Raw genomic sequence first — 21293 nt, forward strand, 5'->3', positions numbered from 1 at the left:
TTGGGGGGAAATGGTAAACCTTTATTTGGAAAAGACAGCTCAAATGACCACTTAAAACCCCCATTTCATTTCTAAAACAGAAACAAATAAGAAAACAAGGAAAAGATCATCTATAAAACTCCTGCCCTCTGCCATCTTGAGCCGTTAAACTGCATTTCCTGGCAGAAGAGAACAGTGATGGGCCATAGTCCTGAAAACTAACAGGGCACTGACTTGAGACCATCTCAGGAGGTGCCCAGGGAGAGACAAACACAGTGAACGATGGGTGGGGTGTGGACAGGTGGGCCTGGGGCTCAGACAGGCACATGCCCAGTACCCAGGATACAGTGTTCAAAAATATACACGCACAGATAAATTCCCCAGTACCTAGGCACAGAAAGCTTATAACCATGAACACAGCAGCAGAATTCAAGCTGGGTCTTTGGCTTCCAAAAATAAGGGGAGAGAACCTCTGGCTAACTGTCCCTAATTCCAGCCTCTCCACTATTCCTTTCAGTCCCATTCCCAAGGCCGAGCCGGGCAACAGCAAGGCTAATCTGCAAGGACCAGCAGCTACTCTGAGTTGAAGGCGATGTGAGGAGCTGTGGGCCCAGGAACACCCAGGCTGCACCCCAGCTATGAAAGATTAAGGCATGCAGGTGATACATGTGGGCAAAGGGCCCCCTGAATGAGCCAGGGTAGCCCTGTGCTAGGAGGGGAAGCACTGGCAATGAGCAGCTGAGGCCTTGCTGGCCAGAACAAATCCTAAAGCACTGCCACCTCCGGTTCTTGGATAGGTTTAACCCAAGGCCACCTTCTGCAGAGAGAGTTTGGCCTGAGCTAAGTATCAGGCTTTTCTAGAAGGAAGTGGAAAGGAATGGGGGAGGCAGGAGATAAAAGGTGGTGGGAGGAAAGGAACAGAAAATGGCTTCTGAGGTGTGCAGAGGAAAGAGAGAGTCCCTGAGGTCTTGGGTCCCAGCTGAAACAGCTGTGCAGCCTGCTTGTTTTTACCTCTACCAGGACTCCCACCCTTGCCCCAGGTCTGCAGGGGACAGAGTCCAGTAAGACAAGTTTCCTGAAGGTTCTCTTTCGTCCTTTTAAACCTCAAACTCCTATTCCAGTCCACTGACCCCACACAGGGGTTCGCACTTTCACCTCTCTCACAGTGGCCTAGGGAAAGGGACAAGCCCTAGAGAAAGTGTGTCAGGCCTATGCGAGCTCTGGGTTGGAGGCTTGGAGGCTGCTGGGGCAGGCAGTACATCCCTGAATCTGCTGCTCCAGGCCAGGAGGCCCGCTCATTTCCAGAGGCCAGAGGAGGAGTATGCCCTGGGTGGCATGATGAACACCTCATGAGACACAGAGGATAAAAGGGGAGAAGGGCCCATGCCCCTGCTGCTGCCTGGCAACATCAGGTCCTGCTCTCGATCTGTCCTGAGGCCGATAGGCCAGTGCAGAGGCAGGAATGGCCATACAGAGCAGTCTCACCCTGAGAGGACACACTCATACTACACACCTCACATGTGTATGCCTAACAAGAGGGCTGGGCCCAGAGGTCATGAAGGCAGGAAGATTGGGTTAGAAGATACCATCAAGAAACATCCTGAAAGCAAATAACCAATGAGATCAATAGCTCCCGCAACCCTGGTAATTAAAAATTAAGGGGGAGCGCTGGATACATGGAAGGAAAGGGGAACCCCCCTTCTGCCTCTCCCAGGGCCACTGAGTATGTGGCACAGGATTAGGAAGAGGTTGGGGCGGGGCAGGGACCACAGGCAGAGAACGTGGACAGGCCTGGAGAAAATCTAACCATGGGAAAAGGGAAATGGGGAAGGGACGTAAGTTCCTTGGATCTTAGTTTCCAGAAGCATAGGGTATTTCCACAGTCTCTGATCCAGTGAGCTCTTCTGGAAGAGAAGCTCTCTTCCCCTGGAAGCCCCATCATGGGGCGGTGACTTCCATCCCAAAGCTGGCCAGCAGGCAGAGGTGGTCTGAAGAGCAGAAGGGATTGGGTAGGCCATTGGCAGCCCAGAGAATCTCTTCAGAGAGGAGGGAGAGACGGCCCAGAAGCTTGAGAGTCCCATCTTGATACAGCCTGCGATCTAGGATATAAAGCAGAAGCCAGTGGGGAAAGCAGCCCTGGCCACTGCATAGGGTGGCTGGGGCCTGTAGGAGCTATGCTTTATGGAGGCCGCACCCCCTTGGCTACCCCCTGCCCACCCTCTCCTCCCCCCGCTGCCTCTGGCTGAGGCCTCATTTTCTCAGATACTCTGTGAAATACCAATGAACGAAGCAGGGTAGATTCAGGGAGACTGTGGCAACCAGAGAATGTATGCCTATGAAAACTTCAGACTTTCCAAGAAAAGCTGGAAATCCAGATTTCTTACATAAAATCTGATTTATTTTTTTAGATTTTTTTTATTCGTTAGAGACATGGGGGGCGGGGGGAGATTGAGAGAGAGAGGCAGAGACACAGGCAGAGGGAGAAGCAGGCTCCATGCAGGGAGCCTGACGTGGGACTCGATCCCGGGTCTCCAGGATCACGCCCTGGGCCGAAGGCAGTGCTAAACCACTGAGCCACCCGGGCTGCCCTAAAATCTGATTTTTTTTTTAATCTGATTTTTAAACATTGACAATCAGTTCAAACATTTTAAAAGACATGCTTTAACTAAAACAGGCATGAGGCTGGTAGACTGCCATACTGTGACTGCCAGTGCCGGGTGAAGAAACAATAGGGTTTCTGATCTAACCAAGTCCCTCACTAAATGGCTGCCACATTCAAAATCCACTTACCTCCTGATGCTCTATTTTTATCTCTTAAATAGAGGTAGGGCTGCTTCTGCCCACCTCTCTCTAATGCTGCAAAGATAAAAAGAGAAGGCAGGCAAGTGGCCTAAGGGAATTATGATGAGGATGTCCAGTGCCAGGTGGGTATGAAATTTGCTCTTTTGTGAGACAGGTTGCAGCAGCCCATGCCATGTGACCAAATACCTGACGTACCATCAGCTATTCCCAGGGATTTCTGAGGGTGGCTTCTACGAACCCAGGATCCACCAGGCTTACCAGTTCTGTTCCCATTCTCGCAGGACTCAGCTGAGAAGAAGATGTAATCCACCGTTGTTCCAAGACCCAAGGGCATTGTGGTGACCTCTGGGCGGCCATTCTGGGGCAGGAAATGAGTATATACTGAGGTCAGGTGAAGGCAATGCTGGATGGTACCTACAGTCCTGCAGGGATGAAGGAAAAGAGGTCAGTCAACAAACATTATTGAACTTTTCTCAAAGTCATTTCTTGTATGGATTTTGTAAAAATTTTTAAGGGATGATCCCAAATAACTCCATCTCAGCAAATTCCTTCCCATGCTAATAAAAGGCAGATAGTCTTAGCTAAAATTAGCCTAGAAACAGATACATTTATACTCAGACTCCTGACTCTCCTCACCCCACCGCCACCCACTCTCCTCTTATTACATGAAGTATACATAATGTATCCTTTCCAGGGGTCAGCAAGTTCTTCTGTGAAGCCTTATTCTCTGTGGAAAAGTGCATGAGCTTTTCATCTGCAAGTACCTGGGTAGGTCACTTCTGGCCTCTGCACACCAGCCTTCCAAAAGCTTAACATGTATTAGGAGAAGAGAGACCTCAGCAAAAAGTGCCCCCCAAATCAGCCTCAGGAAAGCCAATGAGAACCCTCCCATATACCCAGATGGGGGCTGGAAAGCAAGCTGCAGGGAACTGGAAGGAAGATCACCTGGGGAAGACAGGCTCAGGCTCCAATGCGTCTTCCTCAAGAACAGACTCAACCCAGCCAGCAGGTCGCTCTGTAGAAGACCAGGGAGAAAAGGTTTTATTATTCACAGACAGTGAAGCAGGGTCAGAACCTTACACCCTGAAATCCTTCTCAAATCCTTGACTGGATTGCTCCAAAAGGGGGAAAGGGAAGAGAAGAGGTAATGGGATGAGGAAAATAATGGATCAAAGTCAAGAACTTGAGGAAGGCAGATAGAGACCTTGAGTGCACATTTCTTCCTTGCCTCAGCACCTTTTCAAATTATTTAAATTTATTCTTTAGAATAGGTAATTAGAGTCACATGGTACAGAAATCAAAATGTAGAGAAAAATATCAGTGAAAAAGTCTCCCTACCATTAAGTGGGGCCCCTGCCACTCAATTTCCCTCTCCTGAGGCAACCAATGTTACCAAACTCCTGGTATAAATCCTTCAGAGATTTTCTATCACACACCATCTGCTATGTGTGTATACATGTATGTGTGCGTGTGTATGTATATATACTGTATAACATGTATGTTATGCATTGTTAAATATACATAAATATATATATACACATTCATGAAAATATGCATTCCCAATATCAGGAAAGAAGGTAGGGATATTATTATAGATCCTACTAATATTAATAAGTGTTATGGACTGAATATTTGTCTCCCCAAAGTAAGGTGAAATTCTACCCCCAGTGAGACGGTATTTGGAGATGGACCTAATTATTTCCAAATAATTAGGTCACAAGTGTGGAGCCCTCCTGCATTGGATTAATGCCTTCATAAAAGGGATCCCCAAGAGGACCCTCACCCTCTTCCTGCCATGTGAGGACACAAGAAGTTAGCACTCAACAACCCAGAAGAGGGCCCTCATCAGAACCGGACCACACTGGCACCCTGATCTTATACTTCCAGCTCCAGAACTGTGAGAAATAAAATTCTGTTGTCAATAAACCATCTAGGCTGTGATATTTTGTTATAATAGTCTAAACTGACTAAGACAACAGGAAAATAAGGATCAACAAAATTGACAAACCCTGAGCTAGACTGAACAAGAAAAAACAAAATACTAAAACCAAGAACGAAAGAAAGGACACCACTACCAACCTTATACAAATTTTTAAATTAGACTATTATAAACAACTGTATACCAACAAATTTGATAACTTAGATGAAATGGACAAATTTCTAAAATGACACAAACTATGTAAACTGATTCAAGAAGAAATAAACAATCTGAATAGCTTATAAGCAAGTAAAAAAATTGAATTAGTAATCTGAAAACTTCCCACAAAGAAAAGCCCAAGACTAGATGGCTTCATTGGTGAATTCTGCCAAACATTTTTTAAAAAAGCAATACAAATACTACATAACACTTAGAAAAATTAGGATGGGACACTTACAACTCATGCTGTGAGGTGTTACTCAATCAAAATTAGACAAAAACATCACAAAGAAAACTACAGAACAATAACCCCTGTGAATGTACAGGCAAAATTCCTCAATGACTATGATATTATAATTTATAAGAAATACATATTTGCTCTTGTCCAGAGTTCCTCATAACTCTCCAAACCCTTAGAATTCCCTAAGAGATGAGAGTGATAAGGGTGTCCTCTGCTATGTTAGATGACTTTTGGAAAGCACCTAAAAATGGGGGCTGGTTACCAGAAGAACCAACCTGTGATTAATGGACTGGAACTTTCTGTCCTAACTCCCTACACCTCCTGGGAGAGGAGTGGGGCTGGAGCTTGAATGACCAACAGCCAATGATTTCATCAACCCTGCCTATGTAACAAAGCCTTCAGAGAACTTCTGGGCTGGTGAACACGTGGGGATTTGGGGAGAATGCAACATGAGAGAGTCCACAGAAGCTTCCCAACTACCTTGCTGTATGCATCTCTCCCATCTGCCTTGTTCCTGAGTTTTATCCTTTTATAATAAACTGGTAATCTAGTGACTAAAATGTTTCTCTGAGTTTTGTGAGCCATTAGAGCAAATTAATTAAACCCAAGGAAGGAGAGGATCATGGGAACCTCTGATTTATAATAGCCAGTTGGTCAGAAAGTTAACAATCTGGACTTATGACTAGCATCTAAAGTCCAAGGAGGGAGTTGTTGAAGCACAGGTTGGGCTTGTGACTGGTGTCTGAAGTTAGGGAGCAAGGGCAGTCTTACAGGACTAAGTCTTCAACCTGTGAAATCTGGTGCTATCTCTGTGTAGACAGTGTCAGAATTGAGTTGAATTGTTGGTGTGGGCAGGTGGCGGGGGGGGGGAACCTCTTTCTTCCCTGTGTTGGAAATTAAGTCTCAGGCAACCAATATTGGTTGTCTCAATAAACTGTCTCAACCAATTAAGTCTCAGAACAATATATTAGCAAACCAAATCCCGCAAAATATAAAAATGATTATAAACTATGATCAACTACAATTTATCGTAGGAATATAAGGTTATTTTTACATTTGAAAATCTATTAATGTAATATATGATATTAGTATAATACTGAAGGATAAAAACCATATGATCATCTGAACACAAACAGAAAAAACATTTGACAAAATTCAGTACCCCTTTATGAAAAAAAATAAAATAAAATAAAATAAACAACATAAAAAACTGGACACAGAAGATAACTTCTCTACCCAGATAAAGCGAATCCACAAAAACCCCAGGGCTCACATCACATTTAACTCACTACACACTTAAAAGCTCTACCCCTGGGCAGCCCCAGTGGCGCAGCGGTTTGGTGCCGCCTGCAGCCCGGGGTGTGATCCTGGAACTCAGGATGGAGTCCCACATCGGGCTTCCTGCATGGAGCCTGCTTCTCCCTCTGCCTGTGTCTCTGCCTCTCTCTTTGCTCTCTCTGAATGAATAAATAAATAAATTTTTATGAAAAAAAAAAAAAGAGCTCTACCCCTAAGATCAGGAACAAATCAAGGATGTCCACTCTCATCACTCAACATTAGAAAGGTCTAGCCAGGGCAATCATGGAAGAAAAAATAAAAGGCATTCAGATTAGAATGGAAGAAGTAATGCTGTTTCTGTTTGCAAGATGACATGATCTTTTATACAGGAAATCCTAAGAAATCCACTAAAAAACTATTAGAATAAATGAGTTATCAAGACTATAACATACAAGTCAATATACAAAAATTGCATTTCTATACACTAGCAGTAAAAATCCAAAAATGAAATTAAGAACACATTTCCATTTACAGTATCATCAAAATGATAATAAATTTCACAAAAGTGTAAGACTTCCACACTGGAAACTAACAGAATATGGAAAGAAATTAAAGATCTAAATAAATGGAAAGATATTCATGTTCATTGATAATATTATTAAAATGGCAATACTTCCCAAATTGACCTACAGATTTGTAGATCCCTATCAAAATCCCAACTAGCTTCTTTGCAGAAATTGACATGCTGAGCCTAACATTCATATAGAAATGAAATGGATTCAGAATAAACAAAATAACCTTAAAAAACCATAAAGTTATAGGATGTATACTTCTCTACATCAAACTTATACAGAACTAAAATAAGCAAGACACTATAGCACTGGCATAAGGATAGACATATAGTGAATGGAATAAAACTGAGCGTCAAGAAACCCGTATGGCCACGTTCAATTAATGTTTTTCACAAGGGGAGAGGTGAACAGACATTGACTGCTAATAGATACAGGGCTCCTTTTGGGAGTGATGAAAATGTTCTACTATTAGATTATAGTGATGGTTACACAATTCTGAATACAATAAAAGCCACCGGGTAGATTTTATGGTATATGAATTTCATCACAATAAAGCTATTTTTAAAAAACAAAAACAAAACAATAAAGCTGTTTTTTTTAAATGGGTTAAGGGGGGCACCTGGGTGGCTGTCAGTTAAGCATCAGCCTTCAGCTCAGGCCATGATCTCAGGGTCCTGGGATCAGTCTCACATGGGGCTCCCTGCTCAGCAGGGAGTCTGCTTGCTCCTCTCCCCCTGCCCTTCACCCTGCCTGTGCTCTCTCTCATTCTCTCTCAAATAAATAAATATATTCTAAAAAAAAAAAAAAAAGTAAGGGAATGTTATGGACAACTTCTTATCAATAAAATTATTAATTCAGACTAAATGAAATATTCCTTTATATACTTTACATTTTCCCTGTTGATTTTTTCTTTTGTTGGTATTATAAATAGGGTCTTTTTTATTATTATCTTTTAACAAATATATCATTATTTTTATATATGAATACTATTGTCTTTCTGTATATTCATACCATACAAGCTACTCTCCAGGATTATCTTAATGCTTATAAATAGTTATTGGTTGATTCTCTTGGATCACCAGTTATCTAACAATATGAGCAGCAAGTAATTAAACCCTCCTTTCCACTTTGTTACTTCTGTTTTCTTACCTTTCTGTTTCTAAATCTGTTGGCTGGCATCTCTGAACATGGCTGAATAATGAGAGTGGTCATCCTTGTCTTATTTCTGACTTTGACAGGAATGCTACTATAGTGTCTTCTTTAAGCCAGATGCGGATTTGTGGAATTGAGATAAATGCTGTGGTTTGGTTTGGTTTTTAATTTGGCCTGCAGTGGCTCCACTCCCCTCTTCCTGCACCCCACCTCCACGGTGCACTGCTGCTACCATACACTGCTGACCAAGATTCATTTTATGATGTAAGGGATTATGGGCATACCTCAAAGATATGGTGGGTTTGGTTCCAGACCACCACAATAAAGTAAATATCCCAATAAAGCCAGTCAACCGAATTTTTTGGTTTCCCAGAGCATATAAAAGTTATATTTATACTGTACTGTAGTCTTTTATGTAATAGTATTATATCTAAAAAAAACAATGTATATACCTTAATTTAAAAATACTCTATTGCTAAAAAAAAGTGCTAACCATCACCTGAGCTTTCAGCAAGTCATAATTCTTTGCTGGTAGAGAGTCTTGCCTCAATGTGGATGGCTGCTGACTGATCAGAGTGGTTACAAACGATTTCTCTGTAGCATGCAATCTGTTTGATATTTGATAGCATTTTGTCCAGAGAACTTTTCTTTCAACATCGGAGTCAATCCTCTCACACCCTGCTGCTGTCTTATCAACTAAGTTTATGTAATCTTCAAAATCCTTTGGGAGCACCTGGATGGCTCAGTTGGGTTAAGTGTCCAACTCCTGGGTTTGGCTCAGGTCAGGATCATGGGATTAAGCCCTGCATTGGGCTCCCCACTCAGCAAAGAGTCTGCTTGAGGTTCTCTATCTCCCTCTCCCTCTGCTCTTCCCCCCACTTACGAGCATGCAAGCACTCTCTCTAAAAATAAATAAATCTTTAAAAACTGTATATTCTAAATCCTTTGTTGTCATTTCAATAATCCTCACAGCATTGTCACCAGGAGCAGATGCCATCTCAAGAAATCACTTTCTTTACTCATCCACAAGAAGCAACTTCTCAGGGTACCTGGATGGCTTAATCAGGTTAAGTGTCCAACTCTTGTTTTAGCTCAGGTGATGAGTTTGGGGTCCTGGGATCGAGCCTCACATCAAGCTCCTTGCTCAATGAGGAACCTACTTCTCCCTTTCTCTCTTTGCCCCTCCCCCTGCTCATGCTCTGTTTCTCTCAAATAAATTAAAGCATCTTAAAAAAAAAAAAAAGAAGAAGAAACCCCTCATAAGTTCTATCCTGATATTGCAGCAATTCAGTCCCATCTACAGGCTTGACTTCTCTAGTTCTCTTGCTATTTCCACATCTGCAGTTACTTCTTCCACTGAAAACATGAACCCCTCACAGTCATCCCTGAAGGCTGGAATCTACTTCTTCCAAACTCTTGTTAATTAATGTTGGTATTTTGACCTCTTCGCAGGGGTCACAAATGTTCTTAGCAGCATCTAGAATGAGGAATCCTTTCTAGAAGGTTCGATTTACCCTGCCCAAATCCATCAGAGGAATCACTATCTGTGGCAGCTATAGCCTTACAAATATATTTTTTCAATAATAAAACTTGAAAGTTGAAATCATTCCTTGATCAATGGGCTTCATAATGAATGCTGCGTTAGCCTGCATGAAAACAATGTTAATCTTGTACATCTCCATCAGAGTCTTGGATGACCAGATACATTGTCAATGAGCAATACTATTTTGAAAGTAATCTTTTTTTCTAAGCAGTAGGTTTCAACAGCCTATCCTTTGAAGCTTTGAAGCCAGGCATTGACTTCTCCTCTCTAGCTATGAAAAGTACAGATGGCAATCTTCTTTCAATAGAAAGCTATTCTGTCTACACTAAAAATCTCTCAGGTGTAGCCACCCTCATTAATTATCATAGATGGATCTGGATCTTTTGGATAACTTGCTGCTTCACCTTGTACCTCTATGTTACAGAGACAGCTTCTTTCCTTAGACCTTATGAACCAACCCCTGCTAGCTTCAGACTTTTCTTCCGCACGTCCCTTACCTCTCAGCCTTCACAAAATTGAGTAGAATTATGTCCTTGCTCTGAACTAGGCTTTGGCTTAAGAAAATGTTGTGGCTAAGGTGATCTCATATCCAGACCACTAGAAGTTTCTCCATATCAGCAGTAAGGATGTTCTGCTTTATGATTCAGGTCATCATTGGAGTAGCACTTTTTTTCTTTCAAGAACTTTTCCTTTGCATTCACAGCTTGGCTAACTGTTTGGGGCAAGAAGCCTAGCTATTGCCTGTCTCAGCTTTTGACATGGCTTCCTCACTAAGCTTAATCACTTCTAGCTTTTGATTTAGTGGAAGACATGTGACTCTTTCCTTTCCCTTGAACACTCAGAGGCCAGTGTAGGGCTACTAATTGGCTAACTTCAATATTGTTTTGTCTCAGGGAACAGGGAGCCTAAGGAGAGGGAGAGAGAAAGACAAGGGAATGGCTGGTCGGTACAGCAGTCAGAAGACAAAAAACATTTATCGATTAAGTTTGCCATCTTATATGGGTGTGGTTTGTAACGTTTCACAATTCCAATAGTCGCATCAAAGATCACTGATCACAGATCACCATAATAAATACAATAATAAAAAGGGTTGAAATATTGCGAGAAGAACCACCAAAATGTGACAGACACAAAGTGAACAAATGGTGTTGGAAAAACTGCGCTAATAGACTTGCTCAGTGCAAGGTTGCCACAAATCTTCAATCTGTGAAAAACACGATGTCTGCAAAGTACAATAAAGTGAAGCACAATACAACAAGGTATGCCTGTATCTAGTTTTTCCTTAATTTAAGAAGGGTCTTTTAAAAAGAATCTAGAATAGATGTTGAATTTCAATAGTCTCTTGGACTATATAGGATATATTTCATATATTTTAATAGATTTCATATACATTTAGTATGTTAAGTTACATTAATGGATTTCCCAAAATCAAACAATCTGTATATTTCTTAAGTTCCTTTTGTTCATGGTATATACTACTCTTCTGATATGCTGCTAGATTGTTTCCTGATCTTCTGTTTAAATTTTTTTTTACATCAATATTTATAAGTGGAGAATATTAGCATCAATAGTTTCTTCTGTTTAACTGCCATCAGGTATCAGTGTCAAAATACTTGTATAAAAATAAGCAGCTCCAGGGATCCCTGGGTGGCGCAGCGGTTTGGCGCCTGCCTTTGGCCCAGGGCGCGATCCTGGAGACCCGGGATCGAATCCCACGTCAGGCTCCCGGTGCATGGAGCCTGCTTCTCCCTCTGCCTGTGTCTCTGCCTCTCTCTCTCTCTCTCTCTGTGACTATCATAAATAAATAAAAATTAAAAAAAAAATTAAGCAGCTCCTTTTTTCCTCTGTGTACTGTAATAATTTAAATAGTAATGGATTTATACTTTCTTTAAAGGTTTGATGATAATCTCTCATCAAGCTGAGCCTGGTGTTTTTGTGGGACCACATCTTTGAGAACTGTATGTATTTCTTCTCTATTTAGAGTCTCCTCTCTGTAATCTCTTTTACTAAATTACATTTTCTAAAATTAATATATGCCATCTAAGTTTTTAATTTCTTTTGTACTTAGCCGGGCCAAGAACCCCCTTATAATCCTATTAATTATTCTGCATCTAGATACTTTCGTTTGTTCCTTCCCTGACCTTTGAGATAGGTTAGCTAATGGGCCTACCTGACAGCTGCTTTTTGCCCAAACAACCAACTTCTAGAGTTTATTAGTTCCACTATTATGTTTTCTAAATTATTCCTATTCGTATCTTCTGTTTTCTTTCAGTTTATTTGTTCTTTTTTCTAATTTCTTGAGTTCAATGTGTATTTTACTTACTTTTAGCTTTTCCTATCTACTAATGTAATTCTATGATTCCAAATATTCTATATAATTCCATGAACTTTTCACTGAATGCTGTTTTAGCTATAACCCATAAATATACTGTACTTTCATTATTATTATTGTCTGGATACTCTGCAGTTTTAGCTTAAATATCACCTTTGACTCAAAAAGTTGTTTGAAATTTTCTAAGTATTCAGATGACAATGTTTTCTGTTTCTAATTTCTATTTTTACTGCATGTGTGATCAGAGAAAGACTATATGACTTCTACCATTTGAGATTTACTGAGGGTTTTTTTGGTAGTCTAATTCTTAAGAATTTCATATGAATACTTAAAAAGATGTCTTTGCTCTGCTTTCAGTATTCAGAGTTTGATGTGCATCAATCAGATTTACCATACAACATGTTACTGAAGTCTTCCACATTCTTATATTTTTTCTACTTGATCTGTTGTGGGCTGAGACAGATTAATTAAAACCCTTTACCATTAGTTATTTTCTGACTACTCTTCCTTATTAAAGCCTGCACTTTCACTTTGTGATTGTTGATGTAATATTATTTGGAGCATATATATTTGCAATAATGCTAATATCTTCATTTTGAGTCCTACATTTAACCATTACAATATGCCAGAAAAATCTCAGTGACTAGCAGGATACTAAAAATGGTTTACCTCAACAGCAGGTTCTGTCCACCCAGCACTGTGTACAAACTGCACTGTTCTGGCAATCACACAGGACTAGAGACCTCTGCGTGCCCCACCAGGCCATATGAGCACATGGGCCACAGATGCCTCTACCTAGGCGGCAGCATCTTCCTGACCCAGTCAGCACTAGGAGTGGTCAAACAAGTAAGTTCTTCTGCAAGTTCTTGGGAAGAGGATAAATTGTGTCCAGGCATGGGCCAGTGGAGAAGCTGGATTCAGAACTTTCCTGGTTAGAAAAATGATCCTTTGGTCCGTGGTCATCTGGTCAGTTTGTAAACAGTGGTTACAAAAATCATCTATTAGCATTTTTTTCCTATAATATACTGTATTGAGCATATGGTTTATTGTTATTAAAAGACCTGAAGGGGGATCCCTAGGTGGCTCATCGGTTTAGCGCCTGCCTTCAGCCCAGGGCGTGATCCTGGAGTCCCGGGATCGAGTCCCACATCGGGCTCCCTGCATGGAGCCTGCTTCTCCCTCTGTCTGTGTCTCTGCCTCTCTCTCTCTCTCTCTGTGTCTCTCATGAATAAATAAATAAAATCTTTAAAAAAATAAATAAAAATAAAAGATAAAATTTTATAGTGTTAAAAAATAAAAAAAATAAAAATAAAAATAAAAGACCTGAAGGTCCAGAGTTCAATGGAAAGAGGCAAGTGGTCATGAGAAAGAAAACACAGTAACCCCTTTCAGTGTCTTTAAGACCACACTGGAAAAAAGAAATCATTCATAATTGAAAATGCTTACAAGGAGGGAACTTAAAATTTAGATTCCCTTCTTTCGAATTATTCCCCCACAAAGGGAGCTGGGGAAGGAAAACCATAGCTGGGGGCATCACAATGCCAGATTTCAGGTTGTACTACAAAGCTGTGGTCATTAAGACAGTGTGGTACTGGCACAAAAAGAGACACATAGATCAATGAAACAGAATAGAGAATCCGGAAGTGGACCCTCAACTTTATGGTCAACTAATATTCAACAAAGCAGGAAAGATTATCCACTGGAAAAAAGTCTCTTCAATAAATAGTGCTGGGAAAATTGGACATCCACATGCAGAAGAATAAAACTAGACCATTCTCTACACCATACACAAAGATAAACTCAAAATGAATGAAAGATCTAAATGTGAGACAACATTCCATCAAAATCCTAGAGAAGAACACAGGCAACACCCTTTTTGAACTTGGCCACGCAACTTCTTGCAAGATACATCCATGAAGGCAAGAGAAACAAAAGCAAAAATGGATTATTGGGACTTCATCAAGATAAAAAGCTTCTGCACAGCAAAAGAAACAGTCAAAAAAACTAAAAGACAACCTACAGAATAGGAGAAGATATTTGCAAATGACCTATCGGATAAAGGGCTAGTATCCAAGATCTATAAAGAACTTATTAAACTCAACAGCAAAGAAACAAACAATCCAATCATGAAATGGGCAAAAGACGTGAACAGAAATCTCACAGAGGAAGACATAGACATGGCCAACAAGCACATGAGAAAATGCTCCGCATCACTGGCCATCAGGGAAATACAAATCCAAACCACAATGAGATACCACCTCACACCAGTGAGAATGGGGAAAATTAACAAGACAGAAAACAACAAATGTTGGAGAGGATGTGAAGGAAGGGGAACCCTCTTGCACTGTTGGTGGGAATGTGAACTGGTACAACCACTCTGGAAAACTGTGTGGAGGTTCCTCAAAGAGTTAAAAATAGATCTGCCCTATGACCCAGCAATTACACTGCTGGGGATTTACCCCAAAGATACAGATGCAATGAAACGCCGGGACACCTGCACCCTGAAGTTTATCGCAGCAATGTCCACAATAGCCAATAAAGAGGATGTGGTCTATGTGTACAATGGAATATTACTCAGCCATTAGAAACGACAAATACCCACCATTTGCTTCAATGTGGATGGACCTGGAGGGTATTATGCTGAGTGAAATAAGTCAATCGGAAAAGGACAAACATTATATGGTCTCATTCATTTGGGGAATATAAAAATTAGTGAAAGGGAATAAAGGGAAAGGAGAGAAAATGAGTGAAAATATCAGTGAGGGTGACAAAACATGAGAGACACTTAACTCTGGGAAACGAACAAGGGGTAGTGGAAGGGGAGGTGGGTGGGTGGTTGGGGTGACTGGGTGATGGGCACTGAGGGGGGCACCTGGCGGGATGAGCACTGGGTGGTATGCTATATGTTGGCAAATTGAACTCCAATTTAAAAATTTAAAAAAAAAAAAAAAAACAAAGGGAGCTGGGGAGAGTGAGAATCACAATGTTTTTATTACACAACTTGGGCAATACAGAATGCTCCAGTGCAGTGCAATGTCAGCCTGTGGGAAGGTTAGACCATCACTATCTAGCACTGCAGCTCCTTTTGCAACTCACATGCTGTCCAGTAAAATCAATGTCACAATCAAGTCAGCAAGTTCTGATGTGCACTGGTGGGTTGCATGAGTCTAGTATTAGACTGGAAATATTATTCATTAGCACACCTAAACGCATCTAGAAAAAGATCACATGTTATGATCTCCTTATTGTACTTCTTTCTACTCACGGTCTAAAAATGGTGGTAGATTTTTAGATTTGGAGTCTAAAGGACATTCATGAGATAAACATTTTTCCAAAGAAGACATACAGATGGCTAACAAAAACATGAAAAGATGCCCAATATCACTAATCATCAGGAAAATGCAAATCAAAATCACAATGAGATATCCCTTCAGTCAGAATGGCTAGTATCAAAAAGACAAGAAATAACAAGTGTTGGTGAGGATGTGGAGAAAAGGGAACCCTTGTGCACCACTGCTGGGAATGTAAATTGGTCACTATGGAAAACAGTACGGAAGGTGCTCAAAAAATTAAAAATAAATACCATATGACCTAGTAACTCTACTTCTGAGTATTTACCCAAGGAAGACAAAAGCATTAATTCAAAAAGATATATGCACCCCTATGTTTACTTCAGCCTCATTACAATAGCCAAGATATGGAAGCAACCCAAGAGTCCATCAATAGATAAATGGATAAAGAACATGTTGTGTACACACACACACAAGTGCACGCTCAGAATATTATTCAGTCATAAAAAAGAATGAAATCTTGCCATTTGTGATAACAGAGGTGGACCTAGAGGGCATTATGAGTGAAATAACTTAGAGAAAGACAAATACCACATGATTTCACTTGCATGTGGAATCTAAAAAACAAAACAAATAAGAACAAAATAGAAACAGACTCATAAATACAGAGAACGAACTAGCGGTTGACAGAGGGAAAGGGGCGAGGGAGAGGCAAAAACGGATGAAGGGGATTAAGAGGTACAACATTCCAGTTATAAAGTTAATTATAGAAATGAAAAGCACAGGGGCACTTGGCAGGATGAGCACTGGGTGTTATGCTATATGTTGGCAAATTGAACTCCAATAAAAAAAATTAAACAAACAAAAGAAATGAAAAGTACAACATAAGGAACAGAGTCCATATTATAATAATCTTTTGTAGTGATAGATGGTAACTACACATATGGTGGATGGATGTGTTTACCCAAATTTAATTTCAATTTTGAAAATACTATTATTTTGTACTATTAGTGAACTGGGTATTTTCCCCACATAATGATTCTACCTACAAAGTGATCATCAGTATGTATTTTAAAGGCTTTTGGTTTAATTTTGTAACTAAATTGAAATGCTTGTTTTATGTTTCAAGTACAATACTGTTTTATTTGTTTTTTAATACTCTATCTATTTTTTAACATGAAATGTGGGGTCCCACTACTGTTTAACTTTAGGATTTTGTAATTATAAAACACTGAACCACTGCTTCCCTGCCTGAGCCCACTTAATACCAGCAGTCATCTCAGTTCCTGGCACATGCTACCTACTTATGCATGGGGGCCATCATTATCATTATTGCTATCGTTACAGCAATATAATATATTCAGCTTTGCAATTAAAAAAAACTGAATCACTGAAATGTTTGTTGCTTTGTGCGAAATGCCAATTTGAATTAAATTCCTATAAGAAAAAATAAATTCATGACTTATCACCAGTCCTTCTATTTTTTTTAAATTTTATTTATTTATTCATGAGAGATACAGAGAGAGAGGCAGAGACACAGGCAGAGGGAGAAGCAGGCTCCACGCAGGGAGCCTGACGTGGGACTCGATCCCGGGTCTCCAGGATCACACCTTGGGCTGAAGGCGGCACTAAACCGCTGAGCCCAGGGCTGCCCATCACCAGTCCTTCTAATATAGTTTTTCCAGTCATTGCTTGGTTGTCTTAGGTTGTTCTAGCAATTTGGTCAAGAAAGGCTTTTGGTTGAGTATGAAATTCTTGAACCATATCTTCTTTCTTTGAAGCCTTATTCTCCTGTCTTCTACAACTGAATGATAACGTTAAGTAGTCTAAAACCAATCTGATCATTTTTACTCTTAAGAGCAGCCCAATCCTTTTTGGTTCAACTGCCCAATGGATTCTTTTATTTCTGACTTCTAGTAACTTCAGTAGGATGTCTTATTGTTGATTCTCCTATGTCATTTTTTACTGAAACATGGTACATCTTCTCAATTTAAAGACTCAAATCTTGGGACTCCTGAGTGGCTCAATGGTTGAGCTTCTGCCTTTGACTCGGGGCATGATTCCGGGATCCAGGACAGAGTCCCACATCGGGCTCCCTGCAGGGAGCCTGCTTCTCCCTCTGCCTGTGCCTGTGCCTCTCCCTCTCTGTGTGTTTCTAATGAATAAATAAATAAAACCTTAAAAAAAAAAAAAAGACTCAAATCTTTTAATTTGGGGAAAACCTTCCTTGAATCATACCTTTACATACTTCTTTTGTGTCTTTATATTGGTTTTCTTGTGAACTCTAATTATGTGTATGTTGAAAGTCTCCTTATCTTTCACTACAATCATTTCTCTCTACCCTCTTTTATCCTTTTACTTCCTTTTTATTTTGCTTTTTCTTTCATGGCTTCTGTCTCTTGTTTTGTTTTCAGCAGTATCTATTCCTATTCTTTCGTATGCTGTACCCAATTTTGTTTCATTTTATGTGATTTTTACATTTTTTATTCTTTCCTGAGCTCTGCAGTTTCCATTTAATTTTCTGATGTCTTGCAATGTGCCTGAACTTACTTTATAAAGGCAATTATTTTTGTACTCTTGTTTTAGAAAGTCAATTGCTTCATTTTTTTAATTCATGGGAAAATAATCATAATTTTTCATATATTTCATGGCAACAATTTTTATCTCTGAGGTAAGCATTCTTTATCTGCCTTTTATTTTTCCTGTTCCTTCTGCTTTCTTTCTTGCAGTATTCTAACACAGCTCACATACTGGTTCCTTTTTAGCAGCCCTGCTTTGAATTAGTTGAGGTTTTTCTGTACCAGCTATCTGTACAGTTCCTCTAAGGGAAGAACTGGGTATGCATTCCAAGTAATAGGGATATTCCTGATGACACAGTGTATGAGTCCTTTAATCTTTACTTTTCCCCAGCCAAAAGCGATATGCAGCTCTGTAAGTACCTCATCACCCCTGCCGCCATTCAAACAGACTGCTTAATGCAAATAAGCATTATTCCTTGATCAGGCTTTTCTCCAGTGCCTCTTAAGACCAAAACAGGTTCAGGCAATCTCCTACCATAACCTGTGCATCCTATTGTTGCTGATGAAACAAGAGATTTTGGTTTTGTGCCTTAAGGTACACTCCTCACCTTGGAGAAATGCACTGTGCTGGTTCTTTGTCCCCAGATAAGTCCCTGCATACTTCTTCCAGCACTGCTACACAAACTCCAGCGCTTCCGGCAGCCATTCTACCTATGCTGTGATTCATGGTTTAGGTTATATTTAGATCTCCTACTTTTCTACTTTTCTCAAAGGTGGAGTTTGCATTGCTTTTTTCCATTCTCTTTGTTGCTTTGTAATGGTTTCAGAGACAAGAAGGGGGGAACATATCAAGTATACTCTACCATGTTTGATCTGGAAGTTCTCAGTAGGAGTAAATTTTTATTACAAGCAGGACTACAATCACCTTATGATTTTCTTTTTTTTAAAATTTTATTTATTTATGTATTCATGAGAGACACAGAGAGAGAGAGAGAGAGGCAGAGGGAGAAGCAGGCTCCATGCAGGGAGCTCGATGTGGGACTCGACCCCAGGATTCCAGAATCACGCCCTGAGCTGAAGGCAAATGCTTTAACCGCTGAACCACCCAGGCATCCCACCTTACGATTTTCAAAGCCCTGTCATGTGTATCTTCCCTATATGCCGTACACACACTGGTTATCAGCAACTTAAACCTAAAAAGGTTACATGTCTCACTAAAGGTCTCAGAGATGACTGGAACTCAAGTCTCAATTCCAAGTCCATGTTCTCACTGAGCTGCACATCCAGTCACACATATGGCCACAGAACTCTACTGACCTTCCTTCTAAGCATGCTTACTAACGGAAGCTGACTACTAAGAATTTTACTTACAAAAAGACTAAGAAACCACATAACTGACAAATACCAGGGGTGAAGATGAAAGAAGAGCAAGAAAACAAGCTTAGTTGCCATTACCTGGCTTAGTATCTGTCACTCCTTCCATAAGAACCAATCCTACGGGTCGCTGACAGGCGATGTCACAGAAACGGAATTGCAGCAGGAAGTCTCGGCTATACTTTAGTCTCTCTGCAAACCAGGAAAAGCCATACAGTGAGAGAAAGGAAGAGAAGCCACATGCTGAAACCCCCTTAATACCGAAAAGCTTCCAGTGTAGGGACACAGAAGAAGCCTGGCTCTGAAGACAAGTTGATTTCCAACAGATAGGATTTAAAGTTGTCCATTTCACTGGGAGGGCTCATATGAGGACAACAGTGGGAAAAACAAAGGAACTTGTTAAGAGAATTGAGGGAATTACATTTTTCTCTTCACTATAAATACCAGCTTTCTCCCAAAATGGGCACAGAGGTATAGCCAACCAAGAATGTGGCACATGCTCACCTGCTCTCTTGGGGTGACAGGAGGTCAAATACTGACAGCAATCAGTGATGCCCAGGGAGCTGGGCCAGAGGGGGGCCTGCAGCTTCCTCTGGTAAAGCTGATGGGAGAAGTCTTCCTGTCCAGACACCTAGAAGGAAAGAGCAGGTGGGAATGAGCACACTAAGATGGAAAAAGAAAACAGCCCGTGACAATCACACACTGTATATATAAGATAAGCAAAACACATCAGTCTCAGGGGAAGGTTAAAAATAAGGAGCTAATTAAAGCCTTTTTTTTTTTTTTAACTAGAAGCACTGAAATGTCCACGAGGCAGAAATGAGGGCTACGAGAATGAGGTATGTGAGTCAAAGAGAATAGAACTGTATGAACATCGCCTAAATTAGCCCCATTCTATCCCCTAAATTTCACCTTAAAAAAATCTACATGAATCTCCACAGGGAACATCAACTTTCAGGGGCTTTAATTTGCAGTGGGAAAGAGTTTATCCTGATCTTCAGATCTTCTGGATCAAGGTCTAGCAGCCTAAGTCCATCATGAGGAAACCACAGGGTCAAATCAAATGGGAAATGCAACAAAGAACTTTACCGTATCTATGTCCCATCCTCAGTCAAAGCCAATGAGCAGCCTGGGAACGGACAGAACATAGCAGAGAAACGTTCGGCAACATCAGCCATCTGCATATCTCCACAGTGTGTAGCAAAATTCCCTTTATTTCATTTAACAACAACAACAACAAATATTTGGATGCCAACTATGTGCAAGACACTAGCTAAGTGCTGGAGAGAGCACAGTGAGAGATACCATCTCTCTGCCCTTGAAGGACATAAATTTTCAATATGCCATCTCAAGTAAGACAGAGCTAGAATATAATGACCATTTTCTAGCTGTCTAACTTTGGGCAAGTTAGTTAACTCTCTTGAGTTCAATATCCTCTATTATAAAATGGGATGATAATAATACCATATACAATTAAGAACCTTAATGATAACCAATAGCTGTCTGCTTCCTTTGAAGCAGGAACTAGAAAACACTTCACTATGTGTTATTTTATTTGATCTGCTACACAACAACAAAAACCCCCTGAAATGGGTTCCATTGTATCTCTAGGGTACCAATGAGGCACATGGGGCTTAAGGAAGTTAAGCAACTCGCATAAGGTAGCAGAACAGGGATCAGAACTCAGGACTGTCCGGCTTCCAAATGAGTGCTCTTAATCACTATCCCTAATGGCGATGGTCACGTGGTAGGCACTTAGTAAATTCTTTTTCCCATTTTCTGAGCTCCATGATTATAGCAGCTTTCCACCGGGATAAGGCCTTTCTCTGTACACTCAGGAATCAGGATATTGCTGGCCCTTGAGTAACCTCATTAAAATAAAAGCCCAAAGTGTTTAACAATATTTCAGCCATTTTGTGTCCTTTCTCCACTGCACCTTGCCAAAAGCAAAGCAGTAAGTTGGGCAGCAGTGGCCAAACAGAGGAACAGGGAGATTAAGTGACATATAAAGAAATCAGCACAAGCTGAATGTCTATCATCAGGGCTGAATATGATGAAACTATGAGACTTCTAT

The 21293-nt window shown here is 40.6% G+C and overlaps 1 protein-coding gene across 9 annotated transcripts in view; it reads right to left on the reverse strand.

Moving 5' to 3' along the window:
* Window positions 1-21293, reverse strand: part of ANGEL1 (angel homolog 1) — a 41653-nt gene continuing 20360 nt past the window's right edge. For all 9 annotated transcript variants that reach the window (XM_077910102.1, XM_077910101.1, XM_077910100.1 and 6 more), the window contains 5 exons: window positions 19724-19850; window positions 19301-19411; window positions 3727-3796; window positions 3040-3203; window positions 1-2078 (listed from right to left, as the gene is read on the reverse strand). In XM_077910102.1, coding sequence (XP_077766228.1) covers window positions 1918-2078; window positions 3040-3203; window positions 3727-3796; window positions 19301-19411; window positions 19724-19850 — 633 coding nt within the window. In that variant the 3' untranslated portion in view covers window positions 1-1917. The remainder of the gene's footprint in view (window positions 2079-3039; window positions 3204-3726; window positions 3797-19300; window positions 19412-19723; window positions 19851-21293) is intronic.

Source organism: Canis aureus, chromosome 9, assembly GCF_053574225.1.
Source record: "Canis aureus isolate CA01 chromosome 9, VMU_Caureus_v.1.0, whole genome shotgun sequence".
Taxonomy (NCBI): Eukaryota; Metazoa; Chordata; class Mammalia; order Carnivora; family Canidae; genus Canis; species Canis aureus.